The sequence below is a fragment of the Lepidochelys kempii genome, chromosome 28, assembly GCF_965140265.1.
Source record: "Lepidochelys kempii isolate rLepKem1 chromosome 28, rLepKem1.hap2, whole genome shotgun sequence".
Lineage (NCBI taxonomy): Eukaryota > Metazoa > Chordata > Testudines > Cheloniidae > Lepidochelys > Lepidochelys kempii.
In genome coordinates, this window is record NC_133283.1 from 451,743 (window position 1) to 472,095 (window position 20,353).

General features: G+C 64.1%; 2 protein-coding genes across 2 annotated transcripts; both read left to right on the forward strand.

Moving 5' to 3' along the window:
- The first annotated feature begins 10,354 nt into the window (after window positions 1-10,354).
- LOC140904138 (uncharacterized) lies at window positions 10,355-16,782 on the forward strand. The gene is made up of 4 exons (XM_073326449.1): window positions 10,355-10,509; window positions 10,661-11,100; window positions 15,605-16,033; window positions 16,088-16,782. The coding sequence occupies exons 1-4, from the start codon at window positions 10,355-10,357 to the stop codon at window positions 16,777-16,779; spliced, it is 1,716 nt and encodes a 571-aa protein (XP_073182550.1). The 3' UTR covers window positions 16,780-16,782.
- Window positions 10,948-19,880, forward strand: EIF5A (eukaryotic translation initiation factor 5A). The gene is given in 7 exon segments (XM_073326486.1): window positions 10,948-11,100; window positions 17,381-17,566; window positions 17,733-17,837; window positions 17,959-18,003; window positions 18,005-18,091; window positions 18,524-18,597; window positions 18,813-19,880. Coding segments are annotated over 5 exon segments (465 nt in total). The 5' UTR covers window positions 10,948-11,100; window positions 17,381-17,401; the 3' UTR covers window positions 18,587-18,597; window positions 18,813-19,880.
- The last annotated feature ends 473 nt before the right edge of the window (window positions 19,881-20,353 follow it).

The window sequence follows — 20,353 nt, forward strand, 5'->3', positions numbered from 1 at the left end:
CTGCATCTCAGCGTTGGGTCATAGATCCCCGTATCAATCGCTGTCTCCCCCCCAGAGCTGGCTGCATCTCAGCGTTGGGCCACAGATCCCCGTATCAATCGCTGTCTCCCCCCAGAGCTGGCTGCATCTCAGCGTTGGGTCACAGATCCCCGTATCAATCGCTGTCTCCCCCCCAGAGCTGGCTGCATCTCAGCGTTGGGTCACAGATCCCCGTATCAATCGCTGTCTCCCCCCCAGAGCTGGCTGCATCTCAGCGTTGGGCCACAGATCCCCGTATCAATCGCTGTCTCCCCCCCAGAGCTGGCTGCATCTCAGCGTTGGGCCATAGATCCCCGTATCAATCGCTGTCTCCCCCCAGAGCTGGCTGCATCTCAGCGTTGGGCCATAGATCCCCGTATCAATCGCTGTCTCCCCCCACAGCTGGCTGCATCTCAGCGTTGGGTCATAGATCCCCGTATCAATCGCTGTCTCCCCCCCAGAGCTGGCTGCATCTCAGCGTTGGGCCATAGATCCCCGTGTCAATCGCTGTCTCCCCCCAGAGCTGGCTGCATCACAGCGTTGGGCCATAGATCCCCGTATCAATCGCTGTCTCCCCCCCAGAGCTGGCTGCATCTCAGCGTTGGGCCATAGATCCCCGTATCAATCGCTGTCTCCCCCCCAGAGCTGGCTGCATCTCAGCGTTGGGCCATAGATCCCCGTATCAATCGCTGTCTCCGCCCCAGAGCTGGCTGCATCTCAGCGTTGGGCCATAGATCCCCGTATCAATCGCTGTCTCCCCCCAGAGCTGGCTGCATCTCAGCGTTGGGCCATAGATCCCCCTATCAATCGGTGTCTCCCCCCCAGAGCTGGCTGCATCTCAGCGTTGGGCCATAGATCCCCGTATCAATCGCTGTCTCCGCCCCAGAGCTGGCTGCATCTCAGCGTTGGGCCATAGATCCCCGTATCAATCGCTGTCTCCCCCCAGAGCTGGCTGCATCTCAGCGTTGGGCCATAGATCCCCGTATCTATCGCTGTCTCCCCCCAGAGCTGGCTGCATCTCAGCGTTGGGTCATAGATCCCCGTATCAATCGCTGTCTCCCCCCAGAGCTGGCTGCATCTCAGCGTTGGGTCATAGATCCCCGTATCAATCGCTGTGTCCCCCCAGAGCTGGCTGCATCTCAGTGTTGGGTCATAGATCCCCGTATCAATACCTGTCTCCCCCCCAGAGCTGGCTGCATCTCAGCGTTGGGCCATAGATCCCCGTGTCAATCGCTGTGTCCCCCCAGAGCTGGCTGCCCCTCAGCGTTGGGCCATAGATCCCCGTATCAATCGCTGTCTCCCCCCAGAGCTGGCTGCATCTCAGCGTTGGGCCATAGATCCCCGTATCAATCGCTGTGTCCCCCCAGAGCTGGCTGAATCTCAGCGTTGGGCCATAGATCCCCGTATCAATCGCTGTCTCCCCCCCAGAGCTGGCTGCATCTCAGCGTTGGGCCATAGATCCCCGTATCAATCGCTGTCTCCCCCCAGAGCCGGCTGCATCTCAGCGTTGGGTCACAGATCCCCGTATCAATCGCTGTGTCCCCCCCAGAGCTGGCTGCATCTCAGCGTTGGGCCATAGATCCCCATATCAATCGCTGTCTCCCCCGCAGAGCTGGCTGCATCTCAGCGTTGGGCCATAGATCCCCGTATGAATCGCTGTCTCCCCCCAGAGCTGGCTGCATCTCAGCGTTGGGCCACAGATCCCCGTATCAATCGCTGTCTCCCCCCAGAGCTGGCTGCATCTCAGCGTTGGGCCATAGATCCCCGTATCAATCGCTGTCTCCCCCCCAGAGCTGGCTGCATCTCAGCGTTGGGCCATAGATCCCCGTATCAATATCTGTCTCCCCCCAGAGCTGGCTGCATCTCAGCGTTGGGTCATAGATCCCCGTATCAATCGCTGTCTCCGCCCCAGAGCTGGCTGCATCTCAGCGTTGGGCCATAGATCCCCGTATCAATCGCTGTCTCCCCCCAGAGCTGGCTGCATCTCAGCGTTGGGCCATAGATCCCCGTATCAATCGCTGTCTCCCCCCAGAGCTGGCTGCATCTCAGCGTTGGGCCATAGATCCCCGTATCAATCGCTGTCTCCCCCCAGAGCTGGCTGCATCTCAGCGTTGGGCCATAGATCCCCGTATCAATCGCTGTCTCCCCCCCAGAGCTGGCTGCATCTCAGCGTTGGGCCATAGATCCCCGTATCAATATCTGTCTCCCCCCAGAGCTGGCTGCATCTCAGCGTTGGGTCATAGATCCCCGTATCAATCGCTGTCTCCGCCCCAGAGCTGGCTGCATCTCAGCGTTGGGCCATAGATCCCCGTATCAATCGCTGTCTCCCCCCAGAGCTGGCTGCATCTCAGCGTTGGGCCATAGATCCCCGTATCAATCGCTGTCTCCCCCGAGAGCTGGCTGCATCTCAGCGTTGGGTCATAGATCCCCGTATCAATCGCTGTCTCCGCCCCAGAGCTGGCTGCATCTCAACGTTGGGCCATAGATCCCCGTATCAATCGCTGTGTCCCCCCCAGAGCTGGCTGCATCTCAGCGTTGGGCCATAGATCCCCGTATCAATCGCTGTCTCCCCCCAGAGCTGGCTGCATCTCAGCGTTGGGCCATAGATCCCCGTATCAATCGCTGTCTCCCCCCCAGAGCTGGCTGCATCTCAGCGTTGGGCCATAGATCCCCGTATCAATATCTGTCTCCCCCCAGAGCTGGCTGCATCTCAGCGTTGGGCCATAGATCCCCGTATCAATCGCTGTCTCCCCCCCAGAGCTGGCTGCATCTCAGCGTTGGGCCATAGATCCCCGTATCAATCGCTGTCTCCCCCCAGAGCTGGCTGCATCTCAGCGTTGGGCCATAGATCCCCGTATCAATCGCTGTCTCCCCCCAGAGCTGGCTGTATCTCAGCGTTGGGCCATAGATCCCCGTATCAATCGCTGTCTCCGCCCCAGAGCTGGCTGTATCTCAGCGTTGGGCCATAGATCCCCGTATCAATCGCTGTCTCCCCCCCAGAGCTGGCTGCATCTCAGCGTTGGGCCATAGATCCCCGTATCAATCGCTGTCTCCCCCCAGAGCTGGCTGCATCTCAGCGTTGGGCCATAGATCCCCGTATCAATCGCTGTCTCCCCCAGAGCTGGCTGCATCTCAGCGTTGGGTCATAGATCCCCGTATCAATCGCTGTCTCCCCCCCAGAGCTGGCTGCATCTCAGCGTTGGGCCATAGATCCCCGTATCAATCGCTGTCTCCCCCCAGAGCTGGCTGCATCTCAGTGTTGGGCCATAGATCCCCGTATCAATCGCTGTCTCCGCCCCAGAGCTGGCTGCATCTCAGCGTTGGGCCATAGATCCCCGTATCAATCGCTGTCTCCCCCCAGAGCTGGCTGCATCTCAACGTTGGGCCATAGATCCCCGTATCAATACCTGTCTCCCCCCCAGAGCTGGCTGCATCTCAGCGTTGGGTCATAGATCCCCGTATCAATCGCTGTCTCCCCCCAGAGCTGGCTGCATCTCAGCGTTGGGTCATAGATCCCCGTATCAATCGCTGTCTCCCCCCCAGAGCTAGCTGCATCTCAGCGTTGGGCCATAGATCCCCGTATCAATCGCTGTCTCCCCCCCAGAGCTGGCTGCATCTCAGCGTTGGGCCATAGATCCCCGTATCAATCGCTGTCTCCCCCCAGAGCTGGCTGCATCTCAGTGTTGGGCCATAGATCCCCGTATCAATCGCTGTCTCCCTCCAGAGCTGGCTGCATCTCAGCGTTGGGCCATAGATCCCCGTATCAATCGCTGTCTCCCCCCAGAGCTGGCTGCATCTCAGCGTTGGGCCATAGATCCCCGTATCAATCGCTGTCTCCGCCCCAGAGCTGGCTGCATCTCAGCGTTGGGCCATAGATCCCCGTATCAATCGCTGTCTCCCCCCAGAGCTGGCTGCATCTCAACGTTGGGCCATAGATCCCCGTATCAATACCTGTCTCCCCCCCAGAGCTGGCTGCATCTCAGCGTTGGGTCATAGATCCCCGTATCAATCGCTGTCTCCCCCCAGAGCTGGCTGCATCTCAGCGTTGGGTCATAGATCCCCGTATCAATCGCTGTCTCCCCCCCAGAGCTAGCTGCATCTCAGCGTTGGGCCATAGATCCCCGTATCAATCGCTGTCTCCCCCCCAGAGCTGGCTGCATCTCAGCGTTGGGCCATAGATCCCCGTATCAATCGCTGTCTCCCCCCAGAGCTGGCTGCATCTCAGCGTTGGGCCATAGATCCCTGTATCAATCGCTGTCTCCCCCCCAGAGCTGGCTGCATCTCAGCGTTGGGCCATAGATCCCCGTATCAATCGCTGTCTCCCCCCCAGAGCTGGCTGCCCCTCAGCGTTGGGCCATAGATCCCCATATCAATCGCTGTCTCCCCCCCAGAGCTGGCTGCATCTCAGCGTTGGGCCATAGATCCCCGTATCAATACCTGTCTCCCCCCCCCATTGTTCTTCATTTGTTTTAGATTACTAAGCATTTGGGACACGGGGACAGACTGTATCTTCGCATGTGTTTGCACAGCACAATGCAGGGCGCTCGGGTATTGTAAAGACGAAATCATCTTAATAATTCCCCCTGTGCTAAAATGCAGCTGCTTCTGGGCTGGGGCACAACAGCTGCATATATAGGGCGCCTGCCAGAGGCCGCCGCCTCTGGGGCGGGGCAGCTGTTCGTAAAAAGATCTTTTGTGCGGCCCTGAGATGCAGCCACCTCTGGGGCGAGGCTGCTGTTTGTTTAACAGCCCGCAAGAACAGTTTTGGAAAGGGAGCGGAAGGTCCACGCCCCTCGCTTGTTCCCGATCCTCGCTCGCTCGCTTTTGCTCCAGGCAGCAGGTGCGCTGATCCTTTTGCCAAGTCACAACATCTAGGCAGATCAAAATCCAGCCCGGCTCCCTTTAATCGTTGAAAAAGGAGGTTGTGTTGCTGTGTGGGTGCAGAGCTGGACTTGAAACCCTTCGCCGCCCCCTTCCACCTGCCTTCCGTCTCTCTCACACTGATCCTCTCCGGCAGGGGGCTCCGCACACACTCACACTCACACACACACACTGATCCTCTCTGGCACGGGGCTCCACACACACTCACACACACTGATTCTCTCCAGCAGGGGGCTCCGCACACACTCACACACACACTGATCCTCTCCAGCAGGGGGCTCCACACACACTCACACTCACACTCACACACACAGATCCTCTCCAGCAGGGGGCTACACACACACACACACACACACACTGATCCTCTCTGGCAGGGGGCTCCGCACACACTCACACACACACACACACTGATTCTCTCCAGCAGGGGGCTCCGCACACACTCACACTCACACACAGATCCTCTCCAGCAGAGGGCTCCACACACACTCACACACACACACACTGATTCTCTCCAGCAGGGGGCTCCGCACACACTCACACACACACTGATCCTCTCCAGCAGGGGGCTCCACACACACTCACACTCACACACACACACTGATCCTCTCCAGCAGGGGGCTCCGCACACACACACACACACACACACACACTGATCCTCTCCAGCAGAGGGCTCCACACACACTCACACACACACACACTGATTCTCTCCAGCAGGGGGCTCCGCACACACTCACACACACACTGATTCTCTCCAGCAGGGGGCTCCGCACACACTTACACACACACTGATCCTCTCCAGCAGGGGGCTCCACACACACTCACACTCACACACACACACTGATCCTCTCCAGCAGGGGGCTCCGCACACACACACACACACACACACACTGATTCTCTCCAGCAGGGGGCTCCGCACACACTCACACACACACACACACACAGATCCTCTCCAGCAGGGGGCTCCGCACACACTCACACTCACACACACACACACTGATCCTCTCCAGCAAGGGGCTCCACACACACTCACACTCACACACACACACACTGATTCTCTCCAGCAGGGGGCACCGCACACACACACACACACTGATCCTCTCCAGCAGGGGGCACCGCACACACACACACACACACTGACCCTCTCCGGCAGGAGGCTCCGCACACACACACACACACACACTGATTCTCTCCAGCAGGGGGCACCACACACACACACACACACACACACTGATCCTCTCCGGCAGGAGGCTCCGCACACACACACACACTGATTCTCTCCAGCAGGGGGCACCACACACACTCACACTCACACACACTGATCCTCTCTGGCAGGGGGCTCCGCACACACACACACACACGCACACTGATCCTCTCCAGCAGGGGGCTCCACACACACTAACACTCACACACACACACACAGATCCTCTGCAGCAGGGGGCTCCACACACACTCATACTCACTCACACACACACACACACACAGATCCTCTCCAGCAGGGGGCTACACACACACACACACACACACACTGATCCTCTCCAGGAGGGGGCTCCACACACACTCACACACACACACACACTGATTCTCTCCGGCAGGGGGCACCACACACACTCACACACACACACACACACTGATCCTCTCCAGGAGGGGGCTCCACACACACACACACACACACACACACACACTGATCCTCTCCAGGAGGGGGCTCCACACACACACACACACACACACACACACTGATCCTCTCCGGCAGGGGGCACCGCACACACACACACACACACACACTGATTCTCTCCAGCGGGGGGCACCACACACACTCACACTCACACACACACTGATCCTCTCCAGCGGGGGGCACCGCACACACACTCACACACACACACACTGATTCTCTCCGGCAGGGGGCACCACACACACTCACACTCACACACACACACACACACACACAGATCCTCTCCAGCAGGGGGCTCCACACACACTCACACACACACACACTGATCCTCTCCAGCAGGGGGCTCCGCACACACACACACACACACACACACTGATCCTCTCCAGGAGGGGGCTCCACACACACACACACACACACACACACACACACTGATCCTCTCCAGCAGGGGGCTCCGCACACACACACACACACACTGATCCTCTCCAGGAGGGGGCTCCACACACACACACACACACACACACACACTGATCCTCTCCAGCAGAGGGCTCCACACACACACACACACACACACACACTGATCCTCTCCAGCAGGGGGCTCCACACACACACACACACACACTGATCCTCTCCAGCAGGGGGCTCCACACACACTCACACACACACACACACACACACTGATCCTCTCCAGGAGGGGGCTCCACACACACTCACACACACACACAGACACACTGATCCTCTCCAGCAGGGGGCTCCACACACACTCACACACACACACACACTGATCCTCTCCAGCAGGGGGCTCCGCACAACACACACACACACACACACTGATCCTCTCCAGCAGGGGGCTCCGCACACACACACACACACACACACACTGATCCTCTCCAGGAGGGGGCTCCACACACACACACACACACACACACTGATCCTCTCCAGCAGGGGGCTCCGCACACACACACACACACACACACACTGATCCTCTCCAGGAGGGGGCTCCACACACACACACACACACACACACACACACTGATCCTCTCCAGGAGGGGGCTCCACACACACACACACACACACACACACACACACACACTGATCCTCTCCAGGAGGGGGCTCCACACACACACACACACACACACACACACACTGATCCTCTCCAGCAGGGGGCTCCACACACACACACACACACACACACTGATCCTCTCCAGGAGGGGGCTCCACACACACACACACACACACACACACACACACACACACACACTGATCCTCTCCAGGAGGGGGCTCCACACACACACACACACACACACACACACTGATCCTCTCCAGCAGGGGGCTCCACACACACACACACACACACACACTGATCCTCTCCAGCAGGGGGCTCCGCACACACACACACACACACACACACTGATCCTCTCCAGGAGGGGGCTCCACACACACACACACACACACACACACACAGGGGGGCGGAGGGTCGTCAACCCTCCAGGATCGGCCTGGGGAATCCCAAGGGCCTGAAGATGAATCTTGAATTCGAGATGTCGCGGGATGCAACCACCGGCCAAGGACGACCCTACCGTGGGGGACAGGCAGGGGAGTGTCCCCCGTGGAGGACAGCGAGGGGGGGGGCTGGGAATGGGGTGACCCTGGGCTGGGCTCAGTGAGGGGGTGAGCCAGGGGGACAACACAAGAGGGCAATGGAGGGAGGAGGTGACTTTGAGGGGGGCAGCATGTGGGGAGGGGGTAACCCCATGGGAGGAGGGGGTGACTCGGGGGGGAACAGAGACCCGATGGAGGTAGGGGTGATCCCGTGGGGGGTGATCCAGGGGGGCAGGGAGGGGGGTGACTTCATGGGGGGAGGGGTGACCCCTGTGGCGAAGGGGTTGATCCCGGGGAGAGGGTGACCCTGTGTGGGGGATGATCCCAGGGGGAAGGGGGAGCCCTTGGGGAAGGAAGGGGGTGACACTGTGGGGCAGCAGTGATCCAGGGGGCAGGATGGGGGTTACTCTGTGCGGGGGGGTGATCCTGGGTGGAAGCAGGGATGGGTGACCCCGTGGGGGGGGTGATTCGGGGAGGGAGTGACTCTGTGGGGGGAGGGGTAACCCTGGGGGTTGACTCGGTGAGGGGAGTGGTGAGCCCGTGGGGGAGAGTATGATATTGGGGGGCGGGAAGGGGTGACCACGTGGGGGGGAGAGGGAGCCCTTGGGGAAGGAAGAGGTGACCTCGTGGGGGGAGGGGCTGATCCCGGGGGGGGGCGGACAGTGGGTGATTCTGTGGGGGAGGGGTGACCCCGTGGGGGAGGGGGCTGATCCCGGGGGGAGTGAGTGACCCCGGGGGAGGGGTGACCCCATGGGGAGGGGGCTGATCCGGGGGGACGGGGAGTGGGTGATTCCGAGGGGGAGGGGTGACCCGTGGGGAGGGGGCTGATCCCGGCGGGGGCGGGGAGTGGGTGATCCGTGGGGGGAGGGTGACACCATGGGGGAGGGGCTGATCCCGGGGGGGGGCGGACAGTGGGTGATTCTGTGGGGGGAGGGGTGACACCATGGGGGAGGGGCTGATCCCGGGGGGGCGGGGAGTGGGTGATCCGTGGGGGGAGGGGTGACACCATGGGGGAGGGGCTGATCCCGGGGGGGCGGACAGTGGGTGATTCTGTGGGGGGAGGGGTGACCCCATGGGGGATGGGGCTGATCCCGGGGGGGCGGGGAGTGGGTGACCCCGTGGGGGAGGGGTGACCCCGTGGGGGAGGGGGCTGATCCCGGCGGGGGCGGGGAGTGGGGTGACCCCGTGGGGGGAGGGTGGAGACCCGTGGGGGAGGGGCTGATCCCGGGGGGGCGGGGAGTGGGTGACCCCGTGGGGGGAGGGGTGACCCGTGGGGGAGGGGGCTGATCCGGGGGGGGGCGGACAGTGGGTGACCCCGTGGGGGGAGGGGTGACCCCGTGGGGGAGGGGCTGATCCCGGGGGGGCGGGGAGTGGGTGACCCCGTGGGGGGAGGGGTGACCCCGTGGGGGAGGGGGCTGATCCCGGGGGGGCGGGAGTGGGTGACCCCGTGGGGGGAGGGGTGACCCCGTGGGGAGGGGGGCTGATCCCGGGGGGGCGGGGAGTGGGTGACCCGTGGGGGGAGGGGTGACCCCGTGGGGGAGGGGTTGATCCCGGGGGGGGCGGACAGTGGGTGACCCCGTGGGGGGAGGGGTGACCCCGTGGGGGAGGGGCTGATCCCGGGGGGGGGCGGGGAGTGGGTGACCCCGTGGGGGGAGGGGTGACCCCGTGGGGGAGGGCTGATCCCGGGGGGGCGGGGAGTGGGTGACCCCGTGGGGGGAGGGGTGACCCCGTGGGGGAGGGGCTGATCCCGGGGGGGCGGGGAGTGGGTGACCCCGTGGGGGGAGGGGTGACCCCGTGGGGGAGGGGGCTGATCCGGGGGGGGCGGACAGTGGGTGACCCCGTGGGGGGAGGGGTGACCCGTGGGGGAGGGGCTGATCCCGGGGGGGCGGGGAGTGGGTGACCCCGTGGGGGGAGGGGTGACCCCGTGGGGGAGGGGCTGATCCCGGGGGGGCGGGGAGTGGGTGACCCCGTGGGGGGAGGGGTGACCCCGTGGGGGAGGGGGCTGATCCGGGGGGGGGCGGACAGTGGGTGACCCCGTGGGGGGAGGGGTGACCCCGTGGGGGAGGGGGCTGATCCCGGGGGGGCGGGGAGTGACCCCGTGGGGGAGGGGTGACCCCGTGGTGGAGGACGGAAGAGGCGCAATTTCACGGTTGCTATGGTAACCATGGCGGCCACCCGGCTTCCGAGATGGCGGCCCTGCTCCCAGCGGAGGGACACTCTCTCCTCCGGCTCCCGCTCTATGGTTCTCCCAACGGGTTGAAAGAGGGCAGGCCGGAGGGCGGTGAGAAGTGCGCATGCGTGCAGTGGAGATTGGTGCGCGTGGAGAATGGCACGCATGCTCAGTAGGGAACCCAGCGCGGTGGAAGGGCACATGGGCACAGTGTAATAATGAATGGAGACGGGGGGGCTCCTGCGCGCATGCGCATCGACCATTTGCGGCGAGCAATGAGGCAGGCGTTTTTCGGATGCGCATGCGCCTTGTATGGGTACCAGGATGGAACGAGGCAAGGTGCCTTGTGTACGCATGCGCATGGCACCGGTAGTGTGCAGGGGCCGGCTGCGAGGCGGGTTTGGTCCGCCCTGTGCGCACGCGCGCTGTCGCATGGCGTGTGGGGTGGCCGGGCAGAGCTCCCGCGACTTGGCCGGCGTGTGGGGAGGGGTGGGGCCTTGCCGCTCTCGCACGTCCCTTTCCCAAGCGCGCCTGCGCCGCGATGGCCGCCGGGCCGGCGTGCCGGAGCTGCGCAGGCGCGGCGCCCTCTGGCGCAGGCGCGCTGCGGCGTGGGCGTCCCCCCTCGCGCCGCTGTCAGGCGGGGGGCCGCCTCGTTTGGGTGTGGGGAAGCATAAGTGCGCGTGCGCACTGCGGGCTGGGTTGCAGCAGCAGCAAGCAGGCAGAGCCAAGCGGCGGCGGCAGCGGCGGTTGAGCTCGCGGTCGGGTGAGTGCGCGCGCGCGCGCGCGGCCGGCTGGCCCGTGCGCACGGGAGCGAGGCCGAGTGGCGGTTGGGCGGCCCCCCTTCCCCTCGTCGCGCGAGCGCGGCCAGGCCGCGCCGCCCCGCCCCTCCCCCCCGGCCCCACACCGCGTGGAGAGGCCTGGCTGAGGGGGAGGGGTTGGGGTTGGGCCCGGGGGGGGCCCTAAGAGGTGGGAGGGAGGCCTGGGGTGGTATGGCGGTCCCCTCAGGGCTCGTGGGGGGGCTGGGGGTCCCCTCAGGGCTAGAGGGTGGTTAGGGGACCCCAACCCCGCCCCTAAGGGCTATGGGGGCTGGCGGGGTCCCCTGAGGGCTGGGGAGGAGCCCTTAGGGGGACCCCAACCTCACCTCTAAGGCCTATGGGGGCTGGGGGGGTCCCCTAAGGGCTGGGGAGGCTATGGGGGTTGGGGGGTCCCCTCAGGGATAGAGGGGGGCTAGGGGATCCCAACCCCACCCCTAAGGGCTAGGGAGGCTATGGGGGTCGGGGGGGGTCCCCTCAGGGATAGAGGGGGGCTAGGGGATCCCCACCCCTAAGGGCTAGGGAGGCTATGGGGGTTGGGGGGTCCCCTCAGGGATAGAGGGGGGCTAGGGGATCCCAACCCTGCCCCTAAGGGCTAGGGAGGCTATGGGGGTTGGGGGGTCTCCTCAGGGATAGAGGGGGGCTAGGGGATCCCACCCCCACCCCTAAGGGTTAGGGAGGCTATGGGGGTTGGGGGGGGTCCCCTTAGGGATAGAGGGGGGCTAGGGGATCCCAACCCCACCCCTAATGGCTAGGGAGGCTATGGGGGTTGGGGGGTCCCCTCAGGGATAGAGGGGGGCTAGGGGATCCCAACCCCACCCCTAAGGGCTAGGGAGGGTATGGGGGTTGGGGGGGTCCCCTCAGGGATTGAGGGGGGGCTAGGGGATCCCAACCCCACCCCTAAGGGCTAGGGAGGCTATGGGGGTTGGGGGGGTCCCCTCAGGGATAGAGGGGGGCTAGGGGATCCCAACCCCACCCCTAAGGGCTAGGGAGGCTATGGGGGGGTCCCTCAGGGGTAGAGGGGGGCTAAGGGATCCCAACCCTGCTCCTAAGGGCTAGGGAGGCTATGGGGGTTGGGGGGGTCCCCTCAGGGGTAGAGGGGGGCTAGGGGATCCCAACCCTGCCCCTAAGGGCTAGGGAGGCTATGGGGGTTGGGGGGGTCCCCTCAGGGATAGAGGGGGGCTAGGGGATCCCAACCCTGCCCCTAAGGGTTAGGGAGGCTATGGGGGTTGGGGGGGTCCCCTCAGGGATAGAGGGGGGCTAGGGGATCCCATCCCCGCCCCTAAGGGCTAGAGCAGGGTTGGGGTGGGCTGAGGAGCAGGGGGGTCCCCAAAGGTGCTAGGGGGCAGGCTGAGGGGTCCCCAAAGTGCTGGGGAGGGGGTTGGGGCAGGCTAGACGGGGACTCCTGGGGGGGCTGGGTCCCCTAAGGGCTGGGATCTGAGGGGGGCTTGCCTACCCCCTGGAGGGGAAGGAACCATGGAGGGGAGTTTGAGTTCTCCTGGGAAGTTGGGGGGGGGGGGGGGGTCTTGCTGTGGGGGATGGGAAGATGGGCCTCATTGAAAGGGAAGGAGTAGCTGTGATCTAGTTGGTGGTCCTTGGGTTCCTCCTGATGGGGGGGGGGGGGGGAGAAGGGGAGTTAAGGGTTTGGGCACCTCCGAGGGGGGACTTGGGTCCTCGTAAGAGAAGGAGTTGGGGGGGTGGCCTTGGGTCCACTTGTGGAGGTGGATGGGTCTGGTGGGGTCCCCCGGGAACCAGGGAGAGGGGAGGGAGGAATGAGATCAGGTTAGCTGTGCGGGGAGGAGGCCCTTGGATTTCCTGACACTAAGGGGGCCCCTTATGGGGGCAGAGTGGGGAGGGGATGAGGAAGGGGGGTTTGGGTCTCCTTAGAGTGGGGAGCAGAGGGGAGGGGTTGGTTCTCAATCATTTTAATTTCCTCCAGAGCAAGGCATAAAGGGGGTGAGGGGGACCGTGGGTTGCCCTAGAGTGAAGAGGATTTGGGGGAGGGTCCCCTTAGCAGGGTGGGGGATTGTAGTGATCTCTGTGGTTTTCCCCTATAGGATAGAGGGGTTTGGGGTGTGGGGGATTCCCCCTAGGGAGTGGGATGGGAGGAAGGAGAGTTGGGGGGGCTGGCTGTGGGGATTGAGCAGGCCATCTCCCAGGGAGGGGTCAGGGTGTGGGGGAATCCCTGTTGGGGTCACACCTCCTCCCCATGGAGGTGTGGGAGGGGTTCCCCCGGAGAGGGCTGTCTGTGAGATCTGAATAAGCCTCTGGGGGGAAGAACTGGGGTTCAGGGACTGGGGTCAGGACTATGAGGTGAAGGGAACTGATGAGGGGATAGATGGGGGGAGACGCTCGCTTCCCTCTTTAAGGGAAGATCTCCACCTTTCCCCCAAAAATGCGTCCGGAGAGCCTTCCTTTCACTGAAATTGGGCGGGGGGAAGGCGTCAGTGCTGGTGGCTGGGCATTGCTTAAGAGACCCCCCCAGCCCCATGCTGTGGGTAGAGAAAATGGGGGTGACTGGTGCCTGGATCTGCACCGTGTCTTAGACCCCTTTCTTGAGGGAGTCATTGCTCCCTTCAGTGTTAGGGTGGGGGGCTCTAGGGGTTGGAGGCCTGTTGTAAGGAGTATGATGTGGTTGGGGGGGGGGGTGCAAAAGGCCTCTAGAGTGAGGTAGGGCAGGGAAACTGAGGCAGTCTGGAATCTGCAGCAGGGTTTTGGGGCTATAGATTCCAGGTGGTTTGGGGGTGCAAGGGGGGCCTCTACCATGGCCTAGGAGGGTTTTTAGAGGGAGATCAAGGCAGCGCTTTCCAGCACAGGGTCGGGGGTGCCCTCCCTTGGTGCCAAAGTGGCCCTTGTAATAATTCCCAGGATTTGGGGGGCAGGAAGGCAAGTGGGGGGCAGAGAAGCGATGGATGAGTGGCATTGGGTACGCAGGGGGCAGCCGACCTCGACTGCGGGGAGCTGGGCTCGGGCCGGGTTACAGCTGCAGCAGCCACCGAATGACGCATGGGGCAGAGCGTGGGGCAGGGAGGGCCCTGGCTCCGCATGGGGCGTGTGTGGGAGGGAGCTGCCGGGCCACCGAGCCGGCCTGGTTCCTTCCCCGGCGCTCGGGGCAGGAACTTTTTCAGCTGCTGGAGTTTTTTTCTCCCCCGCCCCCCACAGCTGCAGGCGGAAGCACGTGTGTGGAGCTGCGCGGCTGTCACCCTGCGTGAGCGATGGGAGCAGTTGTGCTGATCAGTTACGGGGCGGGCGTGGGGGGGAGGCGAGCTGAAAACCGCTGGGCCTGTGGGCCTTGTTTGCCGGTCATTAAACCGACACACGCAAGCCGGTCCCCTGCGATGGTGACGATCCGCTGCCTCCGGGAACCGTTCACCCTGGGGTCTTGGCCCCGCTCCCTGCAGCCTGCCTCAGGCTCCCCCCGGGGCGGGAGAAAGAGGCCCCCGCCCGTGGCTAGCGGGCCCTGCAGGGCGCTTGCCTGCTCTCGCCTTTTCTGGCGTGGTCACGGCGCTTGGCAAGCAGACCTGGCCGCCTTGCTCTGCTATGGTTGAACCTAGGTCAGTGATGAGTCATCTGGTCCTCTCCCCCACGCTGGGGGGGGGCAGGAGAGAAATCCAGGGCTGCTACCCATGCCGTGACTTGCTTTTGGGGGGGGGGGGGGGGGATACTCTGACGAAGGGGGAGTTGGGAGCAGAGCTGGAGAACAGGTGCTGGGACTCGCCTCGAATGGGGGTGCCAGGATGCCTGGGTTCTCCGAATCGGCCCTTCATGGGTGGGGGGGGGGGTTATCGCTCCATCCTAGAGGGGCAGATGGATGCCGTTAGCCCCGCAGTGGGGCAATGGGGAAGCGATCTCCCAGCTTGCACATAACCCAATGGCAGAACCAGGGATGGAACCCAGGAGTCCTGGCTCCCAGCCCCCGGCTCTAACCACTAGACCCCACTCCCCTCCTGAAGGAGGAAGGGCTGTGAAGCAGGACTCCTGGGTTCCTCCCCGCCCCAGCTATGCCACAGATGTGCCTTAGTGCCCCCTCTGCAGGCTGGCTCCTCCCTGTCTGCCCTGTGCCTGGGGCTCGCTGGGGGAGGGGAAATCCCGTGGGGCAGAGGTGACTCTGCTGGAGAGATTTCCCCAGCTGCCACGTGTGCTGCCCCCGGGCGGGCCCTTCAGCTTCCTAATGCAAATACAGGACACTCGGCCTGGGAAGGGGTCCTCCCGGGAAGGGGGGACGTGGGCTAACGGGCAACCCGGCCCTGCTGGCCAGGAGGGGGGAGCCGCTACGCGCACTGTGGGGGAGAGTTGGGAGCCCAGGTGGTTACTTAACCCAAATCCCTCTAAACCGGCGCTGCTCTGGACTCCGGTGTGTTAGCCCCCTGCTAGCCCGGCCCTGGGCTCCCTCACAGCCTGGCCACTTCCCCTCGCTCCCGACGCGCAGCCCCTGCTAGCCCGGCCCCGCCCCAGCCCGGCCGGTGCCCCTCACTCCTGCCCAGCCTGGCCAGTGCCCCCTCACTCCCGACCCGCAGCCCCCTGCTAGCCCGGCCCAGCCCGGCTGGTGCCCCTCACTCCTGCCCCAGCCTGGCCAGTGCCCCCTCATTCCTGACCCGCAGCCCCCTGCTAGCCCGGCCCCGCCCCAGCCCGGCTGGTGCCCCTCACTCCCGCTCCAGCCTGGCCACTTCCCCTCACTTCCCGACCCGCAGCCCCCTGCTAGCCCGGCCGGTGCCCCTCACTCCTGCCCCAGCCTGGCCAGTGCCCCCTCACTCCTGACCCGCAGCCCTCCGCAAGCCCAGCCCCAGCCTGGCCGGTGCCCCTCACTCCTGACCCGCAGCCCCCTGCTAGCCCGGCCCCGCCCCAGCCTGGCTGGTGCCCCTCACTCCCGCCCCAGCCTGGCCGGTGCCCCTCATTCCTGACCCACAGCCCTCCGCAAGCCCAGCCCCAGCCTGGCAGGTGCCCCCTCATTCCTGACCCGCAGCCCCCTGCTAGCCCGGCCCCGCTCCAGCCTGGCTGGTGCCCGCTCCAGCCTGGCTGGTGCCCGCTCCAGCCTGGCTGGTGCCCGCTCCAGCCTGGCCCGCAGCCCTCCGCAAGCCTGGCCCGCAGCCCTCCGCAAGCCTGGCCCGCAGCCCTCCGCAAGCCTGGCCCGCAGCCCTCCGCAAGCCTGGCCCGCAGCCCTCCGCAAGCCCGGCCCGCAGCCCTCCGCAAGCCCAGCCCCAGCCTGGCCGGTGCCCCTCATTTCTGACCTGCAGCCCCCTGCTAGCCCGGCCCCGCCCCAGCCTGGCCGGTGCCCCTCACTCCCGACCCGCAGCCCCCTGCTGGCCAAGCCTGCCCCCCTGTGGAGAAGAGACCTACAAGTAGGTCAGGGCGAGACCCCAGCGCGCTCCCGCAGAGGCGTAAAAGTGGAAGCCTTCGAGCTGGTGCCGCGGGCTCTGGCTTGGGGTGGATCCCCGGTGTCCTGCCTGATTTCCGACCCGGGACCTCCAGCGCTGCCTGTCCGGGGGGGGCTCCCTCCTGTCCCCCAGCTGGCTGCTGCCTCTCCCCAGAGCTGGCGGCAGCCAGGTGCTCTGGCCCCTCGTGGGGAATGTGCCTGGGTTGCCTACACTTGGTGGGCTCGCGATGCCAGGCCACCCTCCCCATATCTCTAGGGCTGGCCTGCTCCTCTGTATTCTCCTGTCTCTGAGGTCATGGCGGGATACGCGCTATCTCAGAGTGAAACCAGGTAGGGCCAGGGTGAGGGATGGGGGGGCTGGATCTGGGGGGGGGGGTTGTAGGTTGCCCCTTGCCTGGGGTGGGGGCTGATCATTGATCAAGCGTTGGACTGGGCCTCGGAGCTGCAGGCCCTGGGTGCGTTGTTCTACCCCCTCCCTCTAGATGCTCTGGGACAGGGACTCTCTTGTTGTGGGGCTGGGCAGCACTTACTGGGGTGTGGGGGAGGGCAGAGGGGTCTGCGTAATCCCTGGTGTGATTTTGGGGGGGGGGCAGGGGAGGGTTGTGTAGCCCCTGGTGTGGTGGGGGGCCCAGATCTTGGCGTGGAGGGGTCTGCAGAAGCCCTGGTGATGGGGGGGGCCCAGATTTCAGGGGTGTCTGTGTGTGTGTGGTGTCTGCATAAGCCCTGGTGTGATGGGGTGGGCCCCAGATTTTTGGGGGGCAGGGGTCTGTAAGCCCTGGTTTGATGGGGGGCGGGGGGGTCTCCGGGTGTTACTGTAACCTGCCTGCTCTCACCCCCTCCTCTCCCCCCCCCCACAGTTCCTCTAACGCCCGATCACCATGGCCGATGACCTGGACTTCGAGACCGGCGATGCCGGGGCCTCCGCCACCTTCCCCATGCAGTGCTCGGCCCTCCGCAAAAACGGGTTCGTGGTGCTCAAGGGGCGCCCCTGCAAGATCGTCGAGATGTCCACCTCCAAGACCGGCAAGCACGGCCACGCCAAGGTATGGGGCTCTGCCCGCCCTGCCCTGCGCCCGCTCGCTTGGGGGGGGGGGGGGGAGAGCTGTGTGCCCCGGCACCGTGTGTTGCCCGCAGATCTCAGGGTAGGACCCTCCCGGTGGGGCAGCTGATGCCCAGCCCCCAGGGTGACTCTGTCCTGGCTCCCCCCAGGTGCACCTGGTTGGCATCGACATCTTCACCGGGAAGAAATACGAAGATATCTGCCCTTCCACCCACAACATGGATGTGCCCAACATCAAGAGAAACGACTTCCAGGTAAGGGGAGGTGCCCGCGGGACTAACGAAGATCTGGGGCGCTCCCGTCAGTTTCGCCGAACCCCTTCCCAGAGGGGGCGTTTGCTGGGCCTGGCTAAGGGGCCCCCCTCTTGCCTTGCAGCTGATCGGGATCCAGGACGGGTACCTGTCCCTCCTCCAGGACAGCGGGGGACGTGCGGGAGGACCTGCGTCTGCCCGAGGGGGACCTGGGCAAAGAGATCGAGCAGAAATACGACTGCGGAGAAGAGATCCTGGTAAGGGGGGGCGGGGGGAGCAGGTAAGGGGGGCAATGCTGGTGGCCCCCCCCCAGATCAAAGGGGCAGGGGATTAACACCCCTTTGCTGTCCAGTGTGGCTCAATCTCACCAGTGGGCTCCGGCTCTCGGCAAACTCAGGCAGCTCTGAGTGATGAGCTCGGGCTCAGCTGTGACCCCCGTTACCATAATACCCGGGTCCCCTGGCGGCGGATCTCAAAGCACCTCACAGAGATGGGGAAACTGAGGCCCGGAGGGGAGGGTGGTGACTTGCCAAGGGTAACCCCACCAGCTGGGACTCGAATCCAGGGCCCTGTTTGCTCCAGAAGCATCTAGTGCAGGCTGTCCCGTCCCCCCCCACCCCAGGAAGGGAGCTGGGGTGGGGGGCAGGATCTTCTGGAGCATGGCCCCCTAACCCCTCTCCTCCCCCCAGATCACTGTGCTGTCCGCAATGACCGAGGAAGCTGCTGTCGCCATCAAAGCCATGGCTAAATAAAGGAACCACAGGTGGGTGCTGGGGGGGTGGGGGCATGGGGGGGGCACGGAACGGACATGGGGGGCGGGGAACCTGGACCTCCAGAGCCAAAGGCACTGGCCACTTTGTGGGCCTTGCTAGCCAAGCTTGGGGCAGGCCCGCCAGCCTCTGCAGGGCCCAGCTGCTGGGGGGGTGTGGTGGAGGGGAGGCAGTGGCCCCCCCCGTAATTGCTCCTTCCTTTTTCCAGGGCGGCGACAGCAACTTTTACTACAAACCAGAGAGAATGCAACCCCCCCAAAACCGGCTCCATGTGGCTCAGCCCCCCCCAGATCTCAGCCCCCCCATGAAACTCCCCAGCCCCTGCCCCCGGGGAATTAAAACGAAGGAACAAAAATCCTTTTAATTTGGTCTTTTTGTTGGTTCTGGAAGCTGATTCTCCCCCCTGCCCTCCTGGGGGGGGGGGTTGTTTTTGGCTCCCCCTTTTTCCCCCCTGCTCCTCCCCTGGGGTGCTTGGAACACTACATCGGTGTGAGGAAGGGGGGGATTATTTAAAGGGGGGGCGAGAGAAATTGACAGAAGTGGGGTGGGAAGCCCTCCCTAAGCATTTTTTAATGTCCTCCCAAACCCTGCAGAGGGTGGGGTCCCCAAAACCTGGCCATTGTGGATCTCAAACCAAGAACCCCCCCAAAGTCCCTGCAGATCTCAGGTCCCCCCAAATCTAAGATCCCTTTGAAAAATGGGTGGGGGGGTGCCCCAAACCCAGGAGCTCTGGGTCCTTTTGAAAATGGAATCTCAGCCCCCTCCCCCTGCAGGCCAACACCCCCCCCAGCCCCCCTTTTTTAGCCTCTCCTAGGGCAAAAAGGCTAGTGAGTGACTGGGGAGGGGTGAGGGCGCAGCATCCTGCTGCCTTCTCATTGGTCAAGGTGACCTGAGCTGTCTGCTTCCTGTTGTCTCCCCCCCAGCTGTGGGGCAGCTGTTGCCAGGGGTGATGCCCCCATTCTGGCCCCACCCCCCCTAAAAGGGCACCTGTCTGCCCTGCTGTTTGGAGGACAGGGCCCACCTGGCTGAGGGGCGTAGCTGCTCCCCTTCCCTACTGCTGTGCGGGACCCAGGGGTGTACCCAGCACCCCCCTGGTCGCCTCCCTGCTGGAGCTCTTGGGGTGGGGGCAAAGGGGGGGTGTCCTGGGTCACCCACTAGCCCCCCCTTCTCTTGCCCCCTTCTCCAGGTTCATCTCTCCCCCCCGCCCTGCTGTCAAGGGGTCAGCACCCGCCCCCCACACATTTGTTAATCAGCCTCAATAAAAGTTTAATACGAAGCTCTGGGGTCGTGTCTCCTGCTGTGTCCGGTTCTGGGGGGGAGCGAGTGGGGAACCCCACTGTCTCCCTCTCTTCCCCATCCCCTACCTGGGGTGTTCATTTCCTGTCCTAAAGGGGGGGGAGGGACTTGCCCCTGCTGCTGCAGGAGGGGAGAGGCCAGCTCCCCTCTGTACCCCTCCCCTTTCACATCCTGCATTGCAGAACTGGGGGGGCTGTGTTCCTGGCCCTGATCTCATTGGGGGGGGGATGCAGCCTGCACAATAGAGGGTGTGTCTGTCATGGTGGGTTTGATGGGGGGACCCTGATTTCAGTTGGGGGAGGGGTGTCTGGGCAGCACCTGGCACAAGGGGGGGCCCAGCTCATGGCAGGGGCCCCTGATTTCAGTGGGGGGGGCAGTCTGGCCCCTAGTGCCCCCTGCGTTTGGCTGGAGGCGGAGCTCAAAGCCCTGAGTTTTAATGGGGCCCCAGTGTCT